Source organism: Bufo gargarizans, chromosome 6 (assembly GCF_014858855.1).
Source record: "Bufo gargarizans isolate SCDJY-AF-19 chromosome 6, ASM1485885v1, whole genome shotgun sequence".
Taxonomy (NCBI): Eukaryota; Metazoa; Chordata; class Amphibia; order Anura; family Bufonidae; genus Bufo; species Bufo gargarizans.
The window spans coordinates 103,494,219-103,514,593 of NC_058085.1; the positions used below are offsets into that span (position 1 = coordinate 103,494,219).

General features: G+C 43.2%; 1 protein-coding gene across 1 annotated transcript; it reads left to right on the forward strand.

Moving 5' to 3' along the window:
• Nucleotides 1-877: 877 nt before the first annotated feature.
• LOC122941509 (membrane primary amine oxidase-like) lies at nt 878-19,968 on the forward strand. The gene is made up of 4 exons (XM_044298823.1): nt 878-2,502; nt 8,015-8,300; nt 15,689-15,818; nt 18,941-19,968. Exons 1-4 carry the CDS (start codon nt 921-923, stop codon nt 19,226-19,228), a joined length of 2,286 nt encoding a protein of 761 aa, XP_044154758.1. The 5' UTR covers nt 878-920; the 3' UTR covers nt 19,229-19,968.
• The last annotated feature ends 407 nt before the right edge of the window (nt 19,969-20,375 follow it).

A 20,375-nucleotide genomic window follows, 5' to 3' on the forward strand; every position in this document is an offset into this window, starting at 1 on the left:
ATCACTCGTTTGTCGGCTAATTTGCATATTTTATCAGGATGAAAGATGTACCATAATCGTCAGCACATCTCCCTGTGTAATCAGGAATGTGCTACCGATAATCAAGAGAACTGAATGAGGGAGGAATGACGAGCACTGATTAATATAACTAATGAAATATTTAAGTATTTTAATTTTCTTACTCCCCAGAGAACCCCTTTAAGAAGTTAACATACAAATACACACAGTGAGTTTATGCAAAGTTGCAGATGATTGGCTGAACTTGTACAACCATCCCATACATGTAGAGATGTGCTGACCAGTTGTTGGTACATCTGTTACTCACACTCCAATAGGAAAGCCCTTATTTTCTCAGGACCCTTTTTAATAGACTCATGTAGTTAGTAATGGCTGAAAAGGCGTTTCTATGAACTTTTATTCCTATTCATTGCCTTGCGTAAACATGTCTATAGGAAAGTGTACAAACAAGTCAATTCTCATGTGTTGTTGAATGCATGTTTTATGAATTCCTAAACATCATTCAGTCTGTGAATTAGTAATGCCCTTGAGTGCATTACTTGCATTTTCTATTTATTTGTTTTTCAAATAGAATATGACTAAATCTTCATTCATTCTTTATTCTTAAACATATCCTACTGCTTTATGTTGCAGCTGTGTTCTCTAATACACTACATGGGAATCACTGTATGTGTAGAGTCAGAGCCACATATGTTAGAAGCTTCAGAGTTACAAAAGGTTCTAAAATCACACAATCTCTTCTCCAGCATCCAGTTCCTTGCCTCCTCCCAGATTGCCAGTTTACTTTTAGGAATCCAACAAGTTAAATAGGCAGGAATGAGTGAAAGGCATTCATTCTAAGCTAAGGCGTGGAGTTAAAGCCTTTTACATTGGAGGAGCTGATGGTTTAATGTAATGCAAACATGAATGTTAAAATAGTGACTGCACTTCTCATTTTGGCAGTTGCCACCATTTTAGCTTTGGTTTCTGTCCTTTTGTTTCTATCCAAAACAAAATCCTGTAATTCTGGGAATCAGAAAACATCTGTTTTGAAGCACAATGACCAGAGCTTGATATTTGCAGATCTAACACGTGAAGAACTTGATCAGGTGGTGGCATATCTTAAGAACAACATCAAGGAGAATCTGGTGGACATCTCCAAAGCTGACCCTTCTTCCAACTGTATATATTCTGTGGAACTACTGCCTCCCAGCAAAAAAGATGCCTTATTGTACCTGGATAAAGGAGGACATATGCCCAGGAGAGAAGCAATGGCTGTGGTATATTTTGGAAGTCATTCCGAACCCGAAATAAAGGAGTATGTGGTGGGACCTCTACCAAATCCCACATACAAGAATGATGTTACCCTTCAAAGATATAAAGGCAAACTGCCATATTACCGTAGACCAGTCACTGGAAGTGAGAGAAATCAGATACGACAGCATTTACTTCTCAACGAGTACCCCAAAGCAAAAAGTTTCCTGAAGGAAGTATTGGGCTATAATGAATCAGACAGTGACTATTTTGCTGCTTTGACCAGTGCTCCAAAAGGCTTTGCATCTGGAGAAAGGCAAACCTGGTTTGGCATCTTCTTTAATACACGGGGTAGTGGATTTTTCCTGCATCCAACTGGGTTAGAACTTCTGTTTAACCATAAGAACCTGGACTGTAATAAGTGGAGTTTGGAAAGGGTATTTTATAATGGTGAGTACTTGCAAAGTTTGTCTGAATTAGAGGAGAAATATAAGAAGGGACAATTGAAGGTAGTTAAGATGAAAAGGCCACGTCATGAGGATGACATTGCTTCTCTGAATCTCCCAAAAAGTTCAGTCTCTGATATCCCTCTGCAATATGAACCACAAGGTGCTCGATACAGTATAAAAAACAACCAGGTCCTGTTCCACCACTGGAGTTTTGCATTCGGGGTTAATGTGAACAGAGGACTCAGGTTATATGACATCAAGTTTAAGGGGGAAAGGATAGTTTATGAGCTTAGTATCCAAGAAGCAGTATCTCTCTATGGGTCCAATGCTCCTACTGCAATGTCAACTAGGTACATGGATGGATACTTTGGTATTGGTCGTTTCACCTTCCCGTTGGTTCGTGGCATTGACTGCCCTTACTTTGCAACATTTATAGATACCCAATACTTGCTAGACTCAGACAGCTCAGTTCTTAACAAAGGATCCATCTGCATATTTGAACTAAACACTGGCATCCCTTTAAGGCGACACTTCTCAAATTTTGGTTCTTCTTACTATGGTGGTTTGGCCAACACCGTTTTGATTATAAGAACTATTACCACCGTTGGAAACTATGATTATGTGTTTGACTTCATGTTCTATCAAAATGGGGCTATTGAGTCAAAAGTTCACGCAACAGGGTATATAAGTACATCTTTCTTCATGGATGGAGGTGCACAGCATGGAAACAGAGTAGGACCTCATACTCTGGGGACCATCCATACACATTTTATAAACTATAAGGTGGACCTGGATGTCGGAGGTATGTAAATCTTAATATGTATGAACTAAGTGGGTAAAATTTATGAAACAGAAATACGCCTTAATTAGGCGTATTACTGGCGCAGAATTAGTGACTTCTTCCCGCTCACGCCAGTTCCTTAAAAGTGGGTTTGGGCCGGGAAGGGGACAGGCTGGCAGGCCCGTTTCATTTACCATTTTCCAAGTCTGTTTTAGGCATATGAAATGGTCTAAATGTAAGACAGCTAGAAAGCTGTCTTAAATTTAGAAGCAGCGGTGGATCCACCGAAGTTATGTAGAGTCTGGATCCAACTCCAGTGCAGGAGCTTTATTAAGACCAGTGTCTGAAACGCTGGTCTTAATGAATGTGCATAGGGCTCAGGGCATAGGGCACAAACATAGGGCTCAGTTACTGCATTGGTGTCAACCTCAATGTTAAACTGCTGTAACTAATTAGATATCATTGATATGAAGAACTGGTGTTCTTCAAGTCCTAATTCATAATTTAGGCTACTTTCACACTTGCGGCAGAGTTATCCGGCAAGCAGTTCTGTCGCCGAAACTGCCTGCCGGATCCGGCAATCTGCATGTAAACAGACAGCATTTGTAGATGGATACAGATGCGGATCCATCTCACAAATGCATTGCAAGAACGGATTTGTCTCTCCGTGGACTAACTGATCAGTTTCTATTCTTTTTCACATTTTTACCGGTGTGCGCATGCAGATTTCGTGATTTCTAATGCCGGATCCGGCACTAATACATTTCAATGTAAAATAATGCCGGATCCGGCATTCCGCCAACTGATCCGGCATTTTGTATGGAGATAATACCGTACCATGCTGCAGTATTTCCTCCTTCCAAAACGCCGTTCAGTGACTGAACTGAAGACATCGTGATGCATCCTGAACGGATTTATCTCCATTCAGAATGCATGGTGATAAAACTGATCAGTTCTTTTCCGGTATTAAGCCCCTATGACGAAACTCAGTGCAGGAAAAGAAAAACGCTAGTGTGAAAGTACCTTTAGGCCTCACACGGGCGTTACGGATTGGGGCCGGATAGGATGCGAGTGCGTGGCGGGGAAATCGTGCGAGTGAGCACACAATTTGAATCAGTTTTGACTGCGATTGAGTTGCGTGGTTCAGTTTTTTCCACGCAAGTGCAATGCGTTTTGCACTCGCGTGAGAAAAAACTGAATGTGGTACCCAATGAAGTTCGGGTTTGGGTAAGGGTGTAAATTTCGGGCTTGGGTATGGGTAACATGGTGATAAGGGAAAATAATAGCATTCTTTAATACAGAATACTAAGTATAATGTCAATTGAGGGTTAAAAAATAAATAAATAACTCACCTCCTCCATAGCTGTCGGTCTCTGCTCTTTCTTCAGGACCTGTGGTGACGTCACTGAGCTCATCACATGGTCCAATCACATTGTCCATCGCCATGGTGATGGACCATGTGATGTGACGTCACCACAGCTCCTTTAGCCGGCAGCTCATGATTAAAGAAGTAACAAGAGATCGGCAACTACTCGATCAAGAGGAGGAGGAGAGTTATTTATTTATTTTTTTAATCCCTCAATCCACATTTTACTAAGCATTCTGTATTGAGAATGCCATTATTTTCCCTTATAACAATGTTATAAGGGAAAATAATAAAAATCCGGTCCCCATCCCGATCATCACCTAGCAACCATCCGTGAAAATCGCACCGCATCCGCACTTGCTTGCGGATGCTTGCGATTTTCACGCAGCCCTATTCACTTCTATGGGTCCTGCGTTGCGTGAAAAACGCACAAAATAGAGCATGCTGCGATTTTCACTCAACGCACAAGTGATGTTTAATAGATTATTAAAGATAAAAGAACACGGGGGAGTGACCGGCTGACCAGGGAAGGGAGAACTATCCCTAACAAAAGCCCTGGTCCACCCTCAGCCCAGGGGAAAACTCCTGGTGGATAGGGATAGTTCTCCCTACCCTGGTCAGCCGGTCACTCCCCCGTGTTCTTTTACCTTTAATAATCTATTGGTCCCTACCATAGTGGTTGTGTGTTATTTTGTTTCTGTGTTACTTTTGTTTATCTGTTATTTGTTTACATCAGAGTTTGCCTCTATATTAGGCTTGGGAGATATTTTTATCTAAGTAGAAATAAAGTATTGTATATTAGTGGTCCTATTCCTATAAACTTTTTTCCACCGATCTGATAGTTATGACCTATTCTGTGGATAGGGAATAACTTGTATCTTCCAGAATACCCATTTAATATTCCATGCCTGCCATAGTATATCTCTCTTATATACAGTACAGACCAAAATTTTGGACACACCTTCTCATTCAAAGAGTTTTCTTTATTTTCATGACTATGAAAATTGTAGATTCACACTGAAGGCATCAAAACTATGAATTAACATATGTGGAATTATATACATAACAAAAAAGTGTGAAACAACTGAAAATATGTCATATTCTAGGTTCTTCAAAGTAGCCACCTTTTGCTTTGATTACTGCTTTGCACACTCTTGGCATTCTCTTGATGAGCTTCTAGAGGTAGTGGAAATATACCTGTGCGATGCTGGGTCATCCTGCTAGTCTCTTATATATATAAAAATGAAATTCTCTCTGTTTGTTCTTTATGCACGGACAAACGACTGGACCCATCTGCACCACATTTGGCACACAGGTACATCGGGTGTCTGGAAGTGTTTTAGACCAGGTCTCAGCTATCTAGGACGTATCATTCCTGAGATATTCCCCCCAAATTTAAATATGGCACCCTCACATGACCTGCATTAGCCAATAGAAGCCCGCAGGTCTTTCACTCATATACCAACTGTCATTGACACGTTCTCCAGACGTCTGTCTTCGGGGACACAGAAAGGAATCACGGTGCATAGAGAGAAGGATCATATTCTTTCACCAACTGCCACACAAACACACACAAACATGGTCACATGACCTTTATCAGCCAATAGAAGCTTGCAGGTCCTTCAGTCTTCACATATGCAGTTTTACACCAGGTTTTATTCATAGCCATTTTATTTACTGCTTTAGATCACCTTTAAAGGGGCAGGGTGCTGTGGAGGTCACTGTTAAGGGAGCGGAGTGCTGTGGAGGTCACAGTTAAGGGTACGGTCCGCTATGGAGGTCAATGGTAAGAAACGGCGTGCTGTACAGGTCACTGTTAAGGGGGCAGGGTACAGTAAAGGTCACTGTTAAGGGGCTGGGGTGTTGTGGAGGTCACTTAAGGGGAAGGGTACTGTGGAGCTCACTAATAATGGGGCAGCCACAGTGGAAGTCACTGTTAATAGGGTAGGGTACTATGGAGGTAACTGTTAAAGGGGCAGGCGCTGTGGAGGTCTCTTTTAAGGTGGCAGGGCACGGTGGAGGTCACTGTTAACAGGGGAGAGATGCCATTGATGTCATTGGTAAGGGGGTGGACCGCTGTGGAGGTCAGTATTAAGGAGGCGGACTGCTGTAAAGGTCAATGTTGACAGGTTGCTGTGAAGGGTCAATTTTAGGGGAAGGGCCACTATGGAGAACACTGTTATGGGGCGGGGGGCGGTGAAGATCACAGTTAACAGGATGGGGCACTGAGGAGATCACTGTTAAAGGGGCGGGCTGCTGTGGAAGTCAAAGATAAGGTGGTGGGCTGCTGTGGAGGTCACTGTTAAGGGGGAGGGGTGCTGTAGAGGTCAGTGTTATGGGGGACACTGTGGATATCTTTTAACCTCACATACTATATTAAATGAAATAGTCAAAATATACCCATGTGAAGCCGGGTCATCCTGCTAGTTATTTTATAAATATGAGTGCATTTGCAGCATGATCAAATGGTCCAGATCTTTCTGTAATTTTGCTGCCAGCCTATGGTGAATATTTGACTTTAGTGTTGACTCTGATCACAGGTTATTGGTATAGTAACAAGCATCCTTGCTACATCCTAAGCTACACTTGCTGACCTGTTCATAAATTATTATTACTTATTATTAAAGCGTCATTCATTCCATGTCACTGTACATATGAAAAGGGGTTTACATACATAATACAGAAAATGGCAATAAGCATGAACAAGACGGTTACAAACAATAGATAAACTTGAACTCCAGTAACACTGCTGGCAAATTTGATGGAATGAGAAAGGCCTCACTGTGCTAGGCTGAAATGGGTGAATAAAGAAGTTCCACTTTTTTCGCTTTATTTGGAGTGCTGTCTCATCGCTGTACCTGTAATAGAATGTATGGGCTCCTCTGAGGCAGCATGAAGCAGGCCGCCATTAATGTGAGACTATGTGAGTCTTGCGCATGCACCATTACTGAAAGTTTACTTTAGCTTACTTTATGTCACATTTATCAAATGTTGCATGTTGTTAGATGAATATGTCTCATCTTTCAATCTAACTTTTGTCTAGAAAAGCTACTCCAGTTTTCATACTCCACCCTCCCTCCCTATATTCCCACCCATATTTTAAAACTGGAGTGAGTGGTATACAAAATGTAAAAAAGTTGCAAAACTTTTGCACAAATGAGCCCAAAAGCCCCATTTTACAAATTTCCAAAGCCAGAATTCTGGAGTAAAGACATGATAAATCAGGACTAGTGTTGAGCGAACTTGTGTTTCAAGTTTGGTGTACAAGGTTTGGGTTATCTAAGAATTCCGTTATGGATTCGGCTACGACGGACCATGAGTTATGGTCTATGGTAGGGGGATCCATAACAGAATTCTTAGCTAACCCGAAACCCAAACTTGTATGCTGAATTTGAATCACAAGTTCGCTCAACACTCAGCGAGTGTAGGGTCTAACTACTAGTGCACTGAACAGCAGTCAATGCCATTCACTTACATTGAGCTGTGTTGCAGTTTCCTGTATGATAAACAGTGTAAAAAATAAATAAATTGTCCTACCCCGAAAAAAAAATCATAACATTTTTTTAAACTGTGTTAATGAGAAACAATAAAAAAGTTTGTGGGGTAACAAACTGTAATGTTGCCTAGGTAAAGAAAAGTCTAACTATGCTTCTGAGCTCAGATTCATTGCAATACAGGATGGATATATGTAGAGGAGAAAAAAATCCAGCATCTAATTCAAGGAAAAATTGCAGCTTTATAATGTTCAGTATAAAATCCAATATAGGTACACATACACTACTTACATGCTTCTATTGGCCAGCGAGGAGAATGCTTATATGCATCAAGTTTGCCCTTACTCATAGCTTCCCAATAACGCTGCACGTTTTCTGGACTTGGATGCTGGAATTTTTCTCCTCTATATTTATCACAGAAATTCTGTGCATCCCCAAAAAATCAGCAACAGGTGAGCTATATTCATTTATTTTTCTGTCATTGCAATACCTGCCTGTGATACCACATGCAGCCTGTGCGCACAGCCATGTTTTTATAGACCGTTACAACATTAGTCTAGGAAATTTGATATGTGTGTAAGGACAATGTTGGTGCAGAACGGAAGTTACATTTCTTAGATCATTTATGACAGTTTGTGATATCGTATTATCCCTACATAATATTTGGTTGCAGGAATAAACAATTCTTTGGTTGCTCATGATATGGAGTTTCAAGACCAGGTTGTTCCCTGGAATCCAGAATGGAAATTGCAGCAAACAGTGCTCACCAAGAAAGTTCTGGCGTCTGAAAACCAGGCAGCATTTCAGCAGCATGGCCCCATGCCTCGTTATATGCAGTTTGCCAGCAAACAGAAGAATAAGTGGGATCATGAACGTTCTTTTAGGATCCAGATGGTCAGCTTTGCAGGAGACTATCTTCCAGAGAAGAGTGCTGTCCACAACTCAATGAACTGGGCTAAGTAAGTGTAATATCATAGAATATCTAGCATCTGGAATTGTTTCATGGACCTTTTGTTATGTCTTTGCAAATATATCTGAAGGCGGACATTTTAAAATTAAGATATTCCTGGAGAGGTTTGTAACATCGAAAAAGATTTAGCTTGACTAGATAAATGGCCCAAACAATGGAAACCGCAGTTCAATGTTTCCAAAGGTAAAATAATGCACTTGGGGGGAAGGAACCTTCACTCTGAATATTGTATTGGCATCTCTGTGTTAGCGAGGACTTCAGAAGATAAGAATTTAGATGTCCTAATCAGACAGCTTTAAAATGAGTGCACAGTGTGGACAGGCAGCAGCGAAAGCAAGTAGGATGGTTATATAGCTAGAGGTATAACCAGTAGGAAGAGAGAGATTGTGATCCCACTGTCTAGAGTGCTATTGAAACCATCTGGAATACTGTATCCAGTTCTGGAGACCCCACCTACAAAAGGACTTCAATAAAATGGAACAGGTGCACAGGCGAGCTACAAAAATAGTGGAGGGTCTTAAGCATAAGATATACCTGGATAGACCTAAAGAACTTAGGGGGTCATTTGCTATCAGATATATGGCACTTTTTGGCACATACTGTATCTGTTGTAGATTGCAGGGCAAAGGTGATTTGTGTTGCAATCTGTGACTTTTCTCTGCTCACACCAGGTCAAAAAACAGGGGGCGTGGGAAGGGGGCAGACGGGCAGGCCCATTTCATTTTATCATTTTCTACACCTGTTTTAGGTGTAGAAAATGGTTTAAGTCTATGCCAGCTAGTGAGCTGGCATAGATTTAGACAGGCGGTGGATAGACTAAAGTTATGTAGAGGCCGGCGCCTCTGCATAAATTTACCGTATTCACTGCCAGCTAAAGGGGTATTAAGACCAGCGTCTAAAATGCCTGTCTTAATAATTAATCATTAAAGGGGTTTTCTCATCTCAGACAATGGGGGCATATCGCTAGGATATGCCCCCATTGTCTTATAGGTGCGCACCTATATCAAGAACGGAGCCCCGAAAGTGAAGGAGAGCGCACTGCGCATGCACAGCTGCCCTCCATTCATTTCTATGAGGCCGCCGAAAATTGGCGAGCATTGGCTCGGCTATTGCCGTCTGCCCCATAGAAATTAATGGGAGCATGGACTGCGCATGCGCGGTACGCTCCCATTCACTTCTATCGGAGAGGCGGGGATTAGCGCTTGGTGGTGGACGGACCTCGGGAAATCTGGTATCCTCCAGCCACAGCACTCCCTGCTTCGTTCTCAATATAGGTGCGGGTCCCAGCGGTGGGACCCGTACCTATCAGACAATGGGGGCATATCCTAGCAATATGCCCCCATTGTCGAAGATGGGAATATCCCTTTAAATATGATAACGTTTTAAAAAGGTTCTGGAGAAAAATGTTCTCAATAAGAAGCTAAACACAAGAACAAGGGGGCTCAATCTGAAATTAGCTGGGGTTAAGATCAGTAGCAATGTTAGGAAATATTATTTTACTAAAAGAGTGGTTGAAGCTTGGAACAAACTTCCAGCAGATGTGGTGGAAATCTACAGTAAGTGAATTTAAACATGCCTGGGATAAACAAGTCTATCCCAAGATAAAAAATTAATCATACAAGGGCAGACTAGATGGACCAATTGATCTTTTTCTGCGATCAATCTTCTGTGTTTCTAAATTTAATGTTGTATTGTTGCATTCAAGTGAATATCAAATTATGATTTAAAGGGTTGTATTGTTTATAAAACTCATGTACACTGTTAGGTCAGTATGAGTTAAGGGGGGTGGGGGTCTTCTGTTCTCTTGGCCAGAGAGGATAATGGCTACAAAGAATGTTTCTTGCTTTGAAGAACCTGTCCTGCATTACGCAGATAACCAATTGATATCAGTAGACACTGTGTAATGCTAAATTTCCCTGTGGAGGTGCTGCAGGGAAATTAAAAGCTTAAAAGTTTCCCTATAGGTACAAGCTAATTACTGGGGGATTCGTCATGGGGACACTTTATAATAGAGATGGGACGACGAATCCGTCGAATCCACAAATCCCTCGAATCTTGCTGGATTCGAAGGATTCGTGGACTCGAATCCTGATCTTATTTTCAAAATTTGAAACCGACGAATCCCGGACATAGTCATCTGTATTGCCGTCCTCAGGACAGCGATACAGATGCCTTGCCTGTGCTGCGGCAGGAGAGAGAGATGGGTGTCTGCTGGGACTCTAAGGCCTCTTTCACACTTGCGTTGTCCGGATCCGGCGTGTACTCCACTTGCCGGAATTACACGCCGGATCCGGAAAAACGCAAGTGTACTGAAAGCATTTGAAGACGGATCCGTCTTCAAAATGCTTTCAGTGTTACTATGGCACCCAGGACGCTATTAAAGTCCTGGTTGCCATAGTAGTAATGGGGAGCGGGGAGCAGCATACTTACCATCCGTGCGGCTCCCGGGGCGCTCCAGAATGACGTCAGAGCGCCCCATGCGCATGGATCATGTGATCCATGCGATCACGTCATCCATGCGCCTGGGGCGCCCTGACGTCACTCTGGAGCGCCCCGGGAGCCGCACGGATGGTAAGTATGCTGCTCCCCGCTCCCCACTACAGTTTACCATGGCTGCCAGGACTTTAGCATCCCGGCAGCCATGGTAACCATTGAGAAAAAGCTAAACGTTGCATCCGGCAATGCGCCGAAACGACGTTTAGCTTAAGGCCGGATCCGGATCAATGCCTTTCAATGGGCATTCATTCCGGATCCGGCCTTGCGGCAAGTGTTCCGGATTTTTGGCCGGAGCAAAAAGCGCAGCATGCTGCGCTATTTGCTGCGGCCAAAAAACGTTCCGTTCCGGAACGGAAGACATCCTGATGCATCCTGAAGGACGGACTGTCCATTCAGAATGCATTAGGATAATCCTGATCAGTATTCTTCCGGCATAGAGCCCCGACGACGGAACTCTATGCCGGAAGACTATAACGCAGGTGTGAAAGAGCCCTAACCCACGACCTTCTGTATCAGAGGCAACACACCCACACAGCTATTAGAACTGTATAGCTACTGCTATAGCTCTCTATATATATATTTATGACAGCTTCCCCAGCACACTCAGCTCTGCTATATCTATATATCTGTAAGTATTACTATACAGTAGATAGAAATATAGAGATGTAGCAGAGCTGAGTGTGCTGGGGCAGCTGTCATGTGTATTGATGTAGCAGAGCTGGGTGTGCTGGAGCAGCTATCATATATAGCGATATAGCAGAGCTGAGTGTGCTGGGGCAGCTGTCATGTGTATAGATGTAGCAGAGCTGGGTGTGCTGGGGCAGCTGTTATGTGTATAGATGTAGCGGTGCTGAGTGTGCTGGGGCAGGTGTCATGTGTATGGATGTACACTTGCTATTAAAGCTATAACAGAGTCTACAGTAGGAGTCTCATATTTTTTCAGGCAGAGGCTATGCAGATCTTGTAGCTGTGTGGGTAAGTGCCTTGCCTCTAATGCAGAAGGTTGTTGGTTCGAGTCCCAGCAGAAACTTTTCTGAAATACACAAGCACTGACTCCATATATGGACATACAGCGCGGGACACAGGCTGGAAGAGGCTGACATGGAGGTAAGTATAAGTGTTTTTTTTTAAAATACCAGACTGTTACTGCCACATGGGGGGAGCGGGAGGCACTTGATACTGGCACATGGGGGGGGGGAATTGGCACCTGATACTGGCACATGGGGGGGTGGCACTTGATACTGGCATACTGGCACATGGGGGGTGGGAAGAGAAAGAGGCACTTGATACTGGCACATTGGGAGGGGAGATGGCACTATGATACTGGCACATTGGGGGGTGGCACTATGATACTGGCACATTGGGGGGGAGATGGCATTATGATACTGGCACATGGGGGGGTTGGCACTATGATACTGGCACATGGGGGGGAAGGAGAGAGGCACTTGATACTGGCACATGGGGAGATGGCACTATGATACTGGTACATGGGGGGGTGGCACTATGATACTGACACATAGGGGGGTGGGAAGGAGAGAGGCACTTGATACTGGCACATTGGGGGGGTGGCACTATGATACTGGCACATAGGGGGAAGGAGACAGGCACTTAATACTGGCACATTGGGGGGAGATGGCATTATGATACTGGCACATGGGGAGGTGGGTGGGAAGGAGAGAGGCACTTGATACTGGCACATTGGGGGGTGGCACTATGATACTGGCACATAGGGGGAGAGGCACTTAATACTGGCACATTAGGGGGGATGGCATTATGATACTGGCACATGGGGAGGTGGGTGGGAAGGAGAGAGGCACTTGATACTGGCACATTGGGGGGATGGCACTATGATACTGGTACATTGGGGGGAATTGGGGGGGAGATGGCACTATGATACTGGCACATGGGGGGAAGGACAGAGGCACTATGATACTGGCACATGGGGGGTTGGTACTATGATACTGACACATGGGGTGGGAAGGAGAGAGGCACTTGATACTGGCACATTGGGGGGGATGGCACTATGATACTGGCACATAGGGGGAGAGTGGCACTTAATACTGGCACATTGGGGGGGATGGCATTATGATACTGGCACATGGGGAGGTGGCTGGGAAGGAGAGAGGCACTTGATACTGGCACATTGGGGGGTGGCACTATGATACTGGCACATAGGGGGAGAGGCACTTAATACTGGCACATTGGGGGGGGGATGGCATTATGATACTGGCACATGGGGGGAGGTGGGTGGGAAGGAGAGAGGCACTTGATACTGGCACATTGGGGGGATGGCACTATGATACTGGTACATTGGGGGGAATTGGGGGGAGATGGCACTATGATACTGGCACATGGGGGGAAGGACAGAGGCACTATGATACTGGCACATAGGGGGGTTGGTACTATGATACTGACACATGGGGTGGGAAGGAGAGAGGCACTTGATACTGGCACATTGGGGGGATGGCACTATGATACTGGCACATAGGGGGGAAGGAGAGAGGCACTTAATACTGGCACATTGGGGGGGAGATGGCATTATGATACTGGCACATGGGGAGGTGGGTGGGAAGGAGATAGGCACTTGGTACTGGCACATTGAGGGGGGTGGCACTATGATACTGGCACATAGGGGGGGAAGGAGAGAGGCACTTAATACTGGCACATGGGGGGAATGGCATTATGATACTGGCACATGGGGAGGTGGGTGGGAAGGAGAGAGGCACTTGATACTGGCACATTGGGGGGGATGGAACTATGATACTGGCACATAGGGGGGAGGAGAGAGGCACTTAATACTGGCACATTGGGGGGGGAGTTGGCACTATGATACTGGGACATAGGGGGGGAGGTGAGTGGCACTTAATACTGGCACATTGTGGGGGAGATGGCACTATGATACTGGGACATGGGGGGGAGAGGCAGTTGGTACTGGCACATGGGGGGGTTGGCACTTGATACTAGCACATGATGGGGGGGCATCTATCGGGACACTTACTGGCACATTATTGAGGGGCATTATGGGGGTCCATTTTTACTGGCACATTATTGGGGGGCACTATGGGGGCATCTACTGAGACCACAAAGAAGGGGTATTTTATATGAGGGGCTCTGTGTGGTACTAGTATTATCAGGGGGTTTATCTGTTTCTTCAGTATTGCATAGGGGAGCACAGCGGCACAGTATTGGGGGTGGTAGGATAATTTGTCCAAAAGATGCGAAAATTATGGAAAAGTAGTAAACTAAGATTTTTTTTTGTCAAACTGCAGAGATGAAAAATGGCTGAAAACTGGAGGTCTGATCTGAAGGTCTGAAAGGAGAAGATGAGGAAAGAGAACATCTACGTCAAAGAGACATCACTGGATGTAAGAGGTATGTGGTGCTGTATTACCCTGTATTTCCAATTTTTTTCGAATCCAAACCCGAATACTTTGTTAAAAAAGTAAGGACTCTTTATTTTTTCATATTAAAAGAATATTGAGTTTGGATCACTTTGTTTCTTACACCGTTCACACAATTCTTATGTACAGGATTTGTAAGATTCGAGATTCAAAAGATTCAAGAGATTCGAGAACCTTTTCGCATTCGGATTCGAAAAAAAATTTGATTCGTCTCACCTCTACATTATAATGAGCTTATCATCAGGTAACATTCCTTACATGCAAAGATTGGCCGAAGCAGAGAACACCATTAACTATAAATCATGATAAATGCATTATCAATTTCAATTTTGGTGCACTGTCCATCTTTGCCATAGGAACTTCTGTATATGAGGAATATGTAAAATGTTAGTCTTTTTCACCCATGGAAGCGAAAGTATTCCACGATGTCCCTCCCCACTGCCATTGAATTGCAGGCAAGGTCCACTTTTGTCTCCCTGTAAGTGAATGGTACTTGTTCATTGTCTTTGCTTATAGTTGTGGATTTAGACAAGCAGATAATCGTTATGATTCGAATGCAAGCGATGGAAGATGGACGAGAAACGCTCGTTCAACTTCTGTGAAATCGTTGATGCAATCATCGTTTGTCGTTAATGAATTGCGTTATGTAAATCTACATTGTGTACATTCTTGAAGATAGACAGCCCTGTGTAGGCAGGCATATCAACGATTATACGATCAAAAAAAAAACAACTAAATTTTACAGGATAATCTAGTTGTCTGCTAGAACGTTTGGTTGGTAGTCGCTCCTGTTGGTGATTGCTTAAATAATTATCTGCTCGTCTAAATCCACCTTAAAGCATTCAGACATGCACATACTTGCCAACCTTGTGGCACTGGCAACAGGGAGATGATGATATGAAATCATAAGGGGTCAGTCATCCACCCTTTTGCAAGTTCTGCCCCTTTCCTAACATGCCCCATCACACTTAAAACGCCTCCTCACTGAGTGATTGGACATCCACAATGTGTCTGATAACATAGTCCCAGCACCACCTACAGCTAGGGACTGATTTCTGGGAGGTGCAGAAAGGGACCTTTGCCAACTGTTCTGGGAATTCAGAAGGTCGCACGTTGCTCTGGTGGCCTCCTGGCCTTTCCTGACAAATATGGTTATACAGTATACTGGCTCAATATACATATAGGTTGTTAATATTGCTCAAGATTTTCATCATTATGCATTCAAGAGCTTTCTATAGATGACAGGGTTTAAAGACCTAAGTTCAAGCTCCTGGGCTACAATGCAAAATATGTAAAAGGCCTTCAATTACTATATGCCATTTAAAATACTGGCATCTTATTATGTGACATAGTCCTCTCAGGCACCAGGTCCCTTGAGCAATTGTTTCCTCTGTACGCCTTGCCTACACCCATGAAACTTTACTGTAAAAGTGCTCGACTTAGGTTGTACTATTCTAATGTATTTTCTTGTACTTTCTAGGTATAAGCTGGCTGTAACCAAACACAAAGAGGAAGAAAAGACGAGTAGCAGTATTTATAACCAAAATGACCCATGGTCACCAGCAGTTCAGTTCTCTAACTTTATTAACAATGAAAATATTCAAGATGAGGTAAGTATCTGAGAACCTGCAGCCAGGTCAATGATTCTTGGTGGACTTTCTGTAATATATTTTTTACAGATGAATTTTAGGATGTGCTGTGAAAATTCTATATTTTGACTTGATTGGCAAAAGTTACAGTGTAAATCAAAAGAACTTGTAGTAAGACTTTTCTATCATGAACATTTTGTACATGTCATCCACAAATCTAATAGCTTCATGAGCTGTAATCAATAGCCATAATACAACAGAGATTTTCATAAAACCCCTTACACCTCTCATACAATAGAGGTGTTGGCTGTATAATACTGCAAACACCCAATCCTAATTTTAAGTATTCAAAAATAAATAAATAAAAAATAACAGGTATTTGCGCATCTGAAAAATGTCTAAAATATCAAAATATCTTTAATGCGTGGTAAACGCCATAATAAAAATATGTAGGTAAAAAGGAAAAAAGGAAAAAAACAAGAACAAAAATTGTCCTGGTCCTTAAAGGGGTTGTACAGCCGTTAATTTTGATGACTTATCGTTAGGATAGGTCAGTGATGGCTAACCTCTGGCACTCCAGCTGTGGTGAAACTATGACGCCCAGCATGCTCCATTTATTTCTATGGAGTTCTGAGAACAGCTAAGCAAGTGTGCATCTTGGGAGTTGTAGTTTTACAACATCTGGAGTGCTGGAAGTTAGCCATTATAGAGATAGGTCATCAATATCGGATTGTCGGAAGTCCGACAACCAGCACCCTGACGATCAGCTGTTTAAAGAGGAGGTGGTGCTTTGTTTCGGAAATGTAATCTAATACAAGAACTCACTCCATTCACTTAAATGGAGTGAGTGCTTATAATTGCCCTATGCTCCACAGGAGACGAGATGTAGTGTAATGACAAAGTGGCGCTTGCATGGAGCGCCTCCTCTGCTTCAAACAGCTGATTAGCGAAGATGTTTGAAGTCATACTTCCGCTGATCAGATATTGATGACCTATCCTGAAGATAGACATAAAAATAGAGATGAAACGTGACCAGCAGCTTCCTTTGTGCAAGATTTCTTTTCAACCAACACAGCAGACAGGCAACGTTTTGACTTAACACAAGCCTTTCTCATGGCTTGAGAAGGCTTGTGTAAAGCCGAAACGTTGCCTATCTGCTGTGTTGGTTGAAAATAAATCTTGCACAAAGGAAGACGCTGGTCTCGTTTCATCTCTATTTTTATGTCTACCATTTACAGAGGGAAAGAGTCTCACTGCTGGTGACCGTGATGCTTCCAAAGATTTGGGACGCTGGTGCTATCCTTGAAAGACATTTTTCTATGCTGAAGATAGGTCATCAGTATCAACAGCTGGAGAACCTCTTTAAGGGGTTAAATTTTAAAGTGGCCATATGCATTAAACAAAGAGTGTCCGAAACTGCAGTTTTCTGAAGGATCAGCTGACCATCTAAAGTGAGTGGGAGAGTCCTGAGTTTCCCCGATGACAGATGTCAGTAGAAAGGAAGATTGTATCAAATTCAAACTCTTCGATATTTTGTTCTGAAGGCAGGAAAGCCACCAGGTCTCTGGCAGCTGTTTATTTCCCTCTCCCCATTCCAAGCTGAGCATTCCCGTGAACGGGGCTGGTTGGAGGTAATAGCTGTTTCCCGGGAAAGTGTTTGTCCGAGAGCTATCTAAAGTTGCATTAGATAGAAGTTGGTTGATGACAATTGCTCAAACTGGTCACACATCAGTCAGCTAAAACAATTGTTTGTGGTTTAATTTGAACCAATGAACATTTCTTTTGGTTGAAACTGTCATTTTGATCAACTTTAGACTAAGGGTGGGGCCACATGGTCTGGTTTCTGCATGCAGTGTTGGAAGCAAAAACCAGGAGTGAATTTAAAAAAGACATCATATATCCTTTTAAGGGCCACTCCTGATTTTGGCTTTCAAAACTGCATGCAGAAACTTGACCGTGAGTTCGTAACCTAATGTGTATAGGTACCTTTAAACTTGCAACACACAGATACACATTAGGTTGCTGTCAGCTGAATAAGCTATCTCTGTCGACTGAATATGTTCTGACAGGAGGGGACTCAAAAGGAGCAGGTAGTTGAACTGCCCAAAACTTATCTACCCAGAAACCTGCTGTTGGGGTAAAATTGAGAGGCCCCCATTAAATGGTCAACCTCTCCTGCCAAATCAGGTGGTTTGACCAACATCCTACAAGAAATGCTGGTAATCCTATCCATACTTTCACTTACTGCATAAGGGCCTATTCATTTCAATAGGGCCGCAAAAGATGCGGTCAAGAATAGGACATGCTCTATCTTTTTTGCGGGGCTGCAGAACATAACTAAGGATGTCCGCATCCTTAGTTCTGTTCTGCAGCCCCGCAAAAAAGATAGAGCATGTCCTATTCTTGACCACAATTGTGGACAAGACTAGGCATTTTCTATCACAGTGCCGGTCATGTGCGGTCCGCAAAATGTGGAACGCACACAGGCCGGTATCCGCGTTTTGCGGATCCGCAAATTTGCAGACTACAAAACACTACGGCCGTCTGAATGAGCCCTAAATGGAACAAGGTAAAGTATATTAATATCGAGTGACCTTCTGCAAATGACTTTCTATAAAGAGATTTCAGAAGGACTTCTTATAATTGTACATACTTGAGATGTTTTTTGGTTGACTCATACAGTATTCAAACTTGATAGTAGGCACATATGTAAGAATGACTGTAAGAAAATTAAAGTGGTTTTTCTGCCTGTTTTATATTGATATCCTTCGGATAGGTCATCAGTATCTGATGTGTGGGGGTCTGACACTTTGGCCCCCTGCTGATTAGCTATTTGAGGAGGTGGGACACAGCCTTTTCCCAACTTACTCTAAGCCAGTGACATCATGCTCTTTGATCATGTGGCCTAGGCACAGCTCGGTCCCATTCAGTTGAATAGGGCTGAGCTGCGATACCAAGCAGAGATGGTATACAATGTATGGCACTGTGCTTGGTAAGCTGTGAGGAGGTCGTAGCACTCACTGGAGGTGTTAGACCCCTACCGATCAGATACTCATGACCTATCCTGAGGTCATCAGTATAAAAAAGTCGGAAAACCATTTGACCGTTGGTTGCAAATTGAATAACTATTTCTTTATCTGTAGGATTTGGTGGCTTGGATAACAACTGGCTTCCTGCACATTCCTCATGCAGAGGACATCCCCAACACAGTTACAGCCGGAAATGGAGTGGGCTTCTACCTCAGACCATACAACTATTTCAATGAGGATCCTTCAGTCTTTTCAGAAGACGCTGTGTATTTCCAGCCACATGAAGACCTCAGTTCATGTAGTGTCAATCCTCTAGCGTGTTTATCTCAAACAGCCTCATGTGCTCCTAATGCACCTCCTTTTACCTACAGTGGGCTTGATAGCGAGTATATTGTACTCTAGCAAACTTAATATCCCAGAGGGCTGTAAGATACACATTTTATTTTTGAGAGTAAACAATAGTAATTGATAAAACTTTCTATAACATCACTGAATTGACAATATTAGGAAATGTATTCATTTGATTCTGGATTACATGAGAATTCCAGACAACTATGGACATTTTTGACCAGTTTTCAGCCACATATTGTTGATGGTACCAACAACATCAGATCTTGGGTAGGTATCTGCATGTCCTCAGACCACTGTGTAAAGCTGGCCATACAGATTAGATTAATTTTAGCTGAGCCCATCATGTGTTGGGGAAGTGAAGGGAAGTTGGATTTCAACAGACACAGTTCTTTTGTTTTGACAAAACTAACTGCTGCCATTGGTGGCTGGTACTGGCTTACATCCCTCTCCCCATTCAGAACACATACAGGCTAGGCTAAGCTGATATTGCATGTGTATGGGGAAGTAGAGAGAGACAGCTGTCGGCCAACAGCTATTTGGTGTATGACCCTCCTAGCTGATGCAGCAGAGTTTTGATAAGGATCGGCTCATTGTATAGAGATTTACAGCATATCAGAAAATCCTGGTGTCCTAGCTGTTCCAAATAGTATTTTTCCTCAATTCTCATTGGCCTTGGCTGAAATTTTCAATGGGTTGGTTTATTGTCCGGTTATAACCACCTTTACTAATGCCTCTCTTTTTTTTAGTATAAATTGATAATTAAGCACCTCTTTTATACCAGAATGAATGGAGACATTCATCAACAATGTGTGCATTTGCTACAGGTGGCTGAAGTGCTACATATTATATATGGAGACATTGCACCCCTTCCTCATCTTGGATAAGGTACCATTCATATCTCTGGTCAAGCCTCCAGCAGTAAGCAGTTAAACTGGTAAAATCATAAGTCAGTAGAGTAAGGGTACTTTCACACTTGCGGCAGAGGATTCCAGCAGGCAGTTCCGTCGCCAGATCTGTCAAAACGTATGCAAGCTGATGGCATTTGTCAGACAGATCAGGATCCGTCTCTCCGTGTCATCTGGAAAAACGGATCCGGCATTTATTTTTTTTCAAATTTTTTGCTGTCTGAGCATGCGCAGACTGCAAAAATGTATCAGTTTTGCCGAAACACTCTGGCATCCGGCATTCATGCATTTCA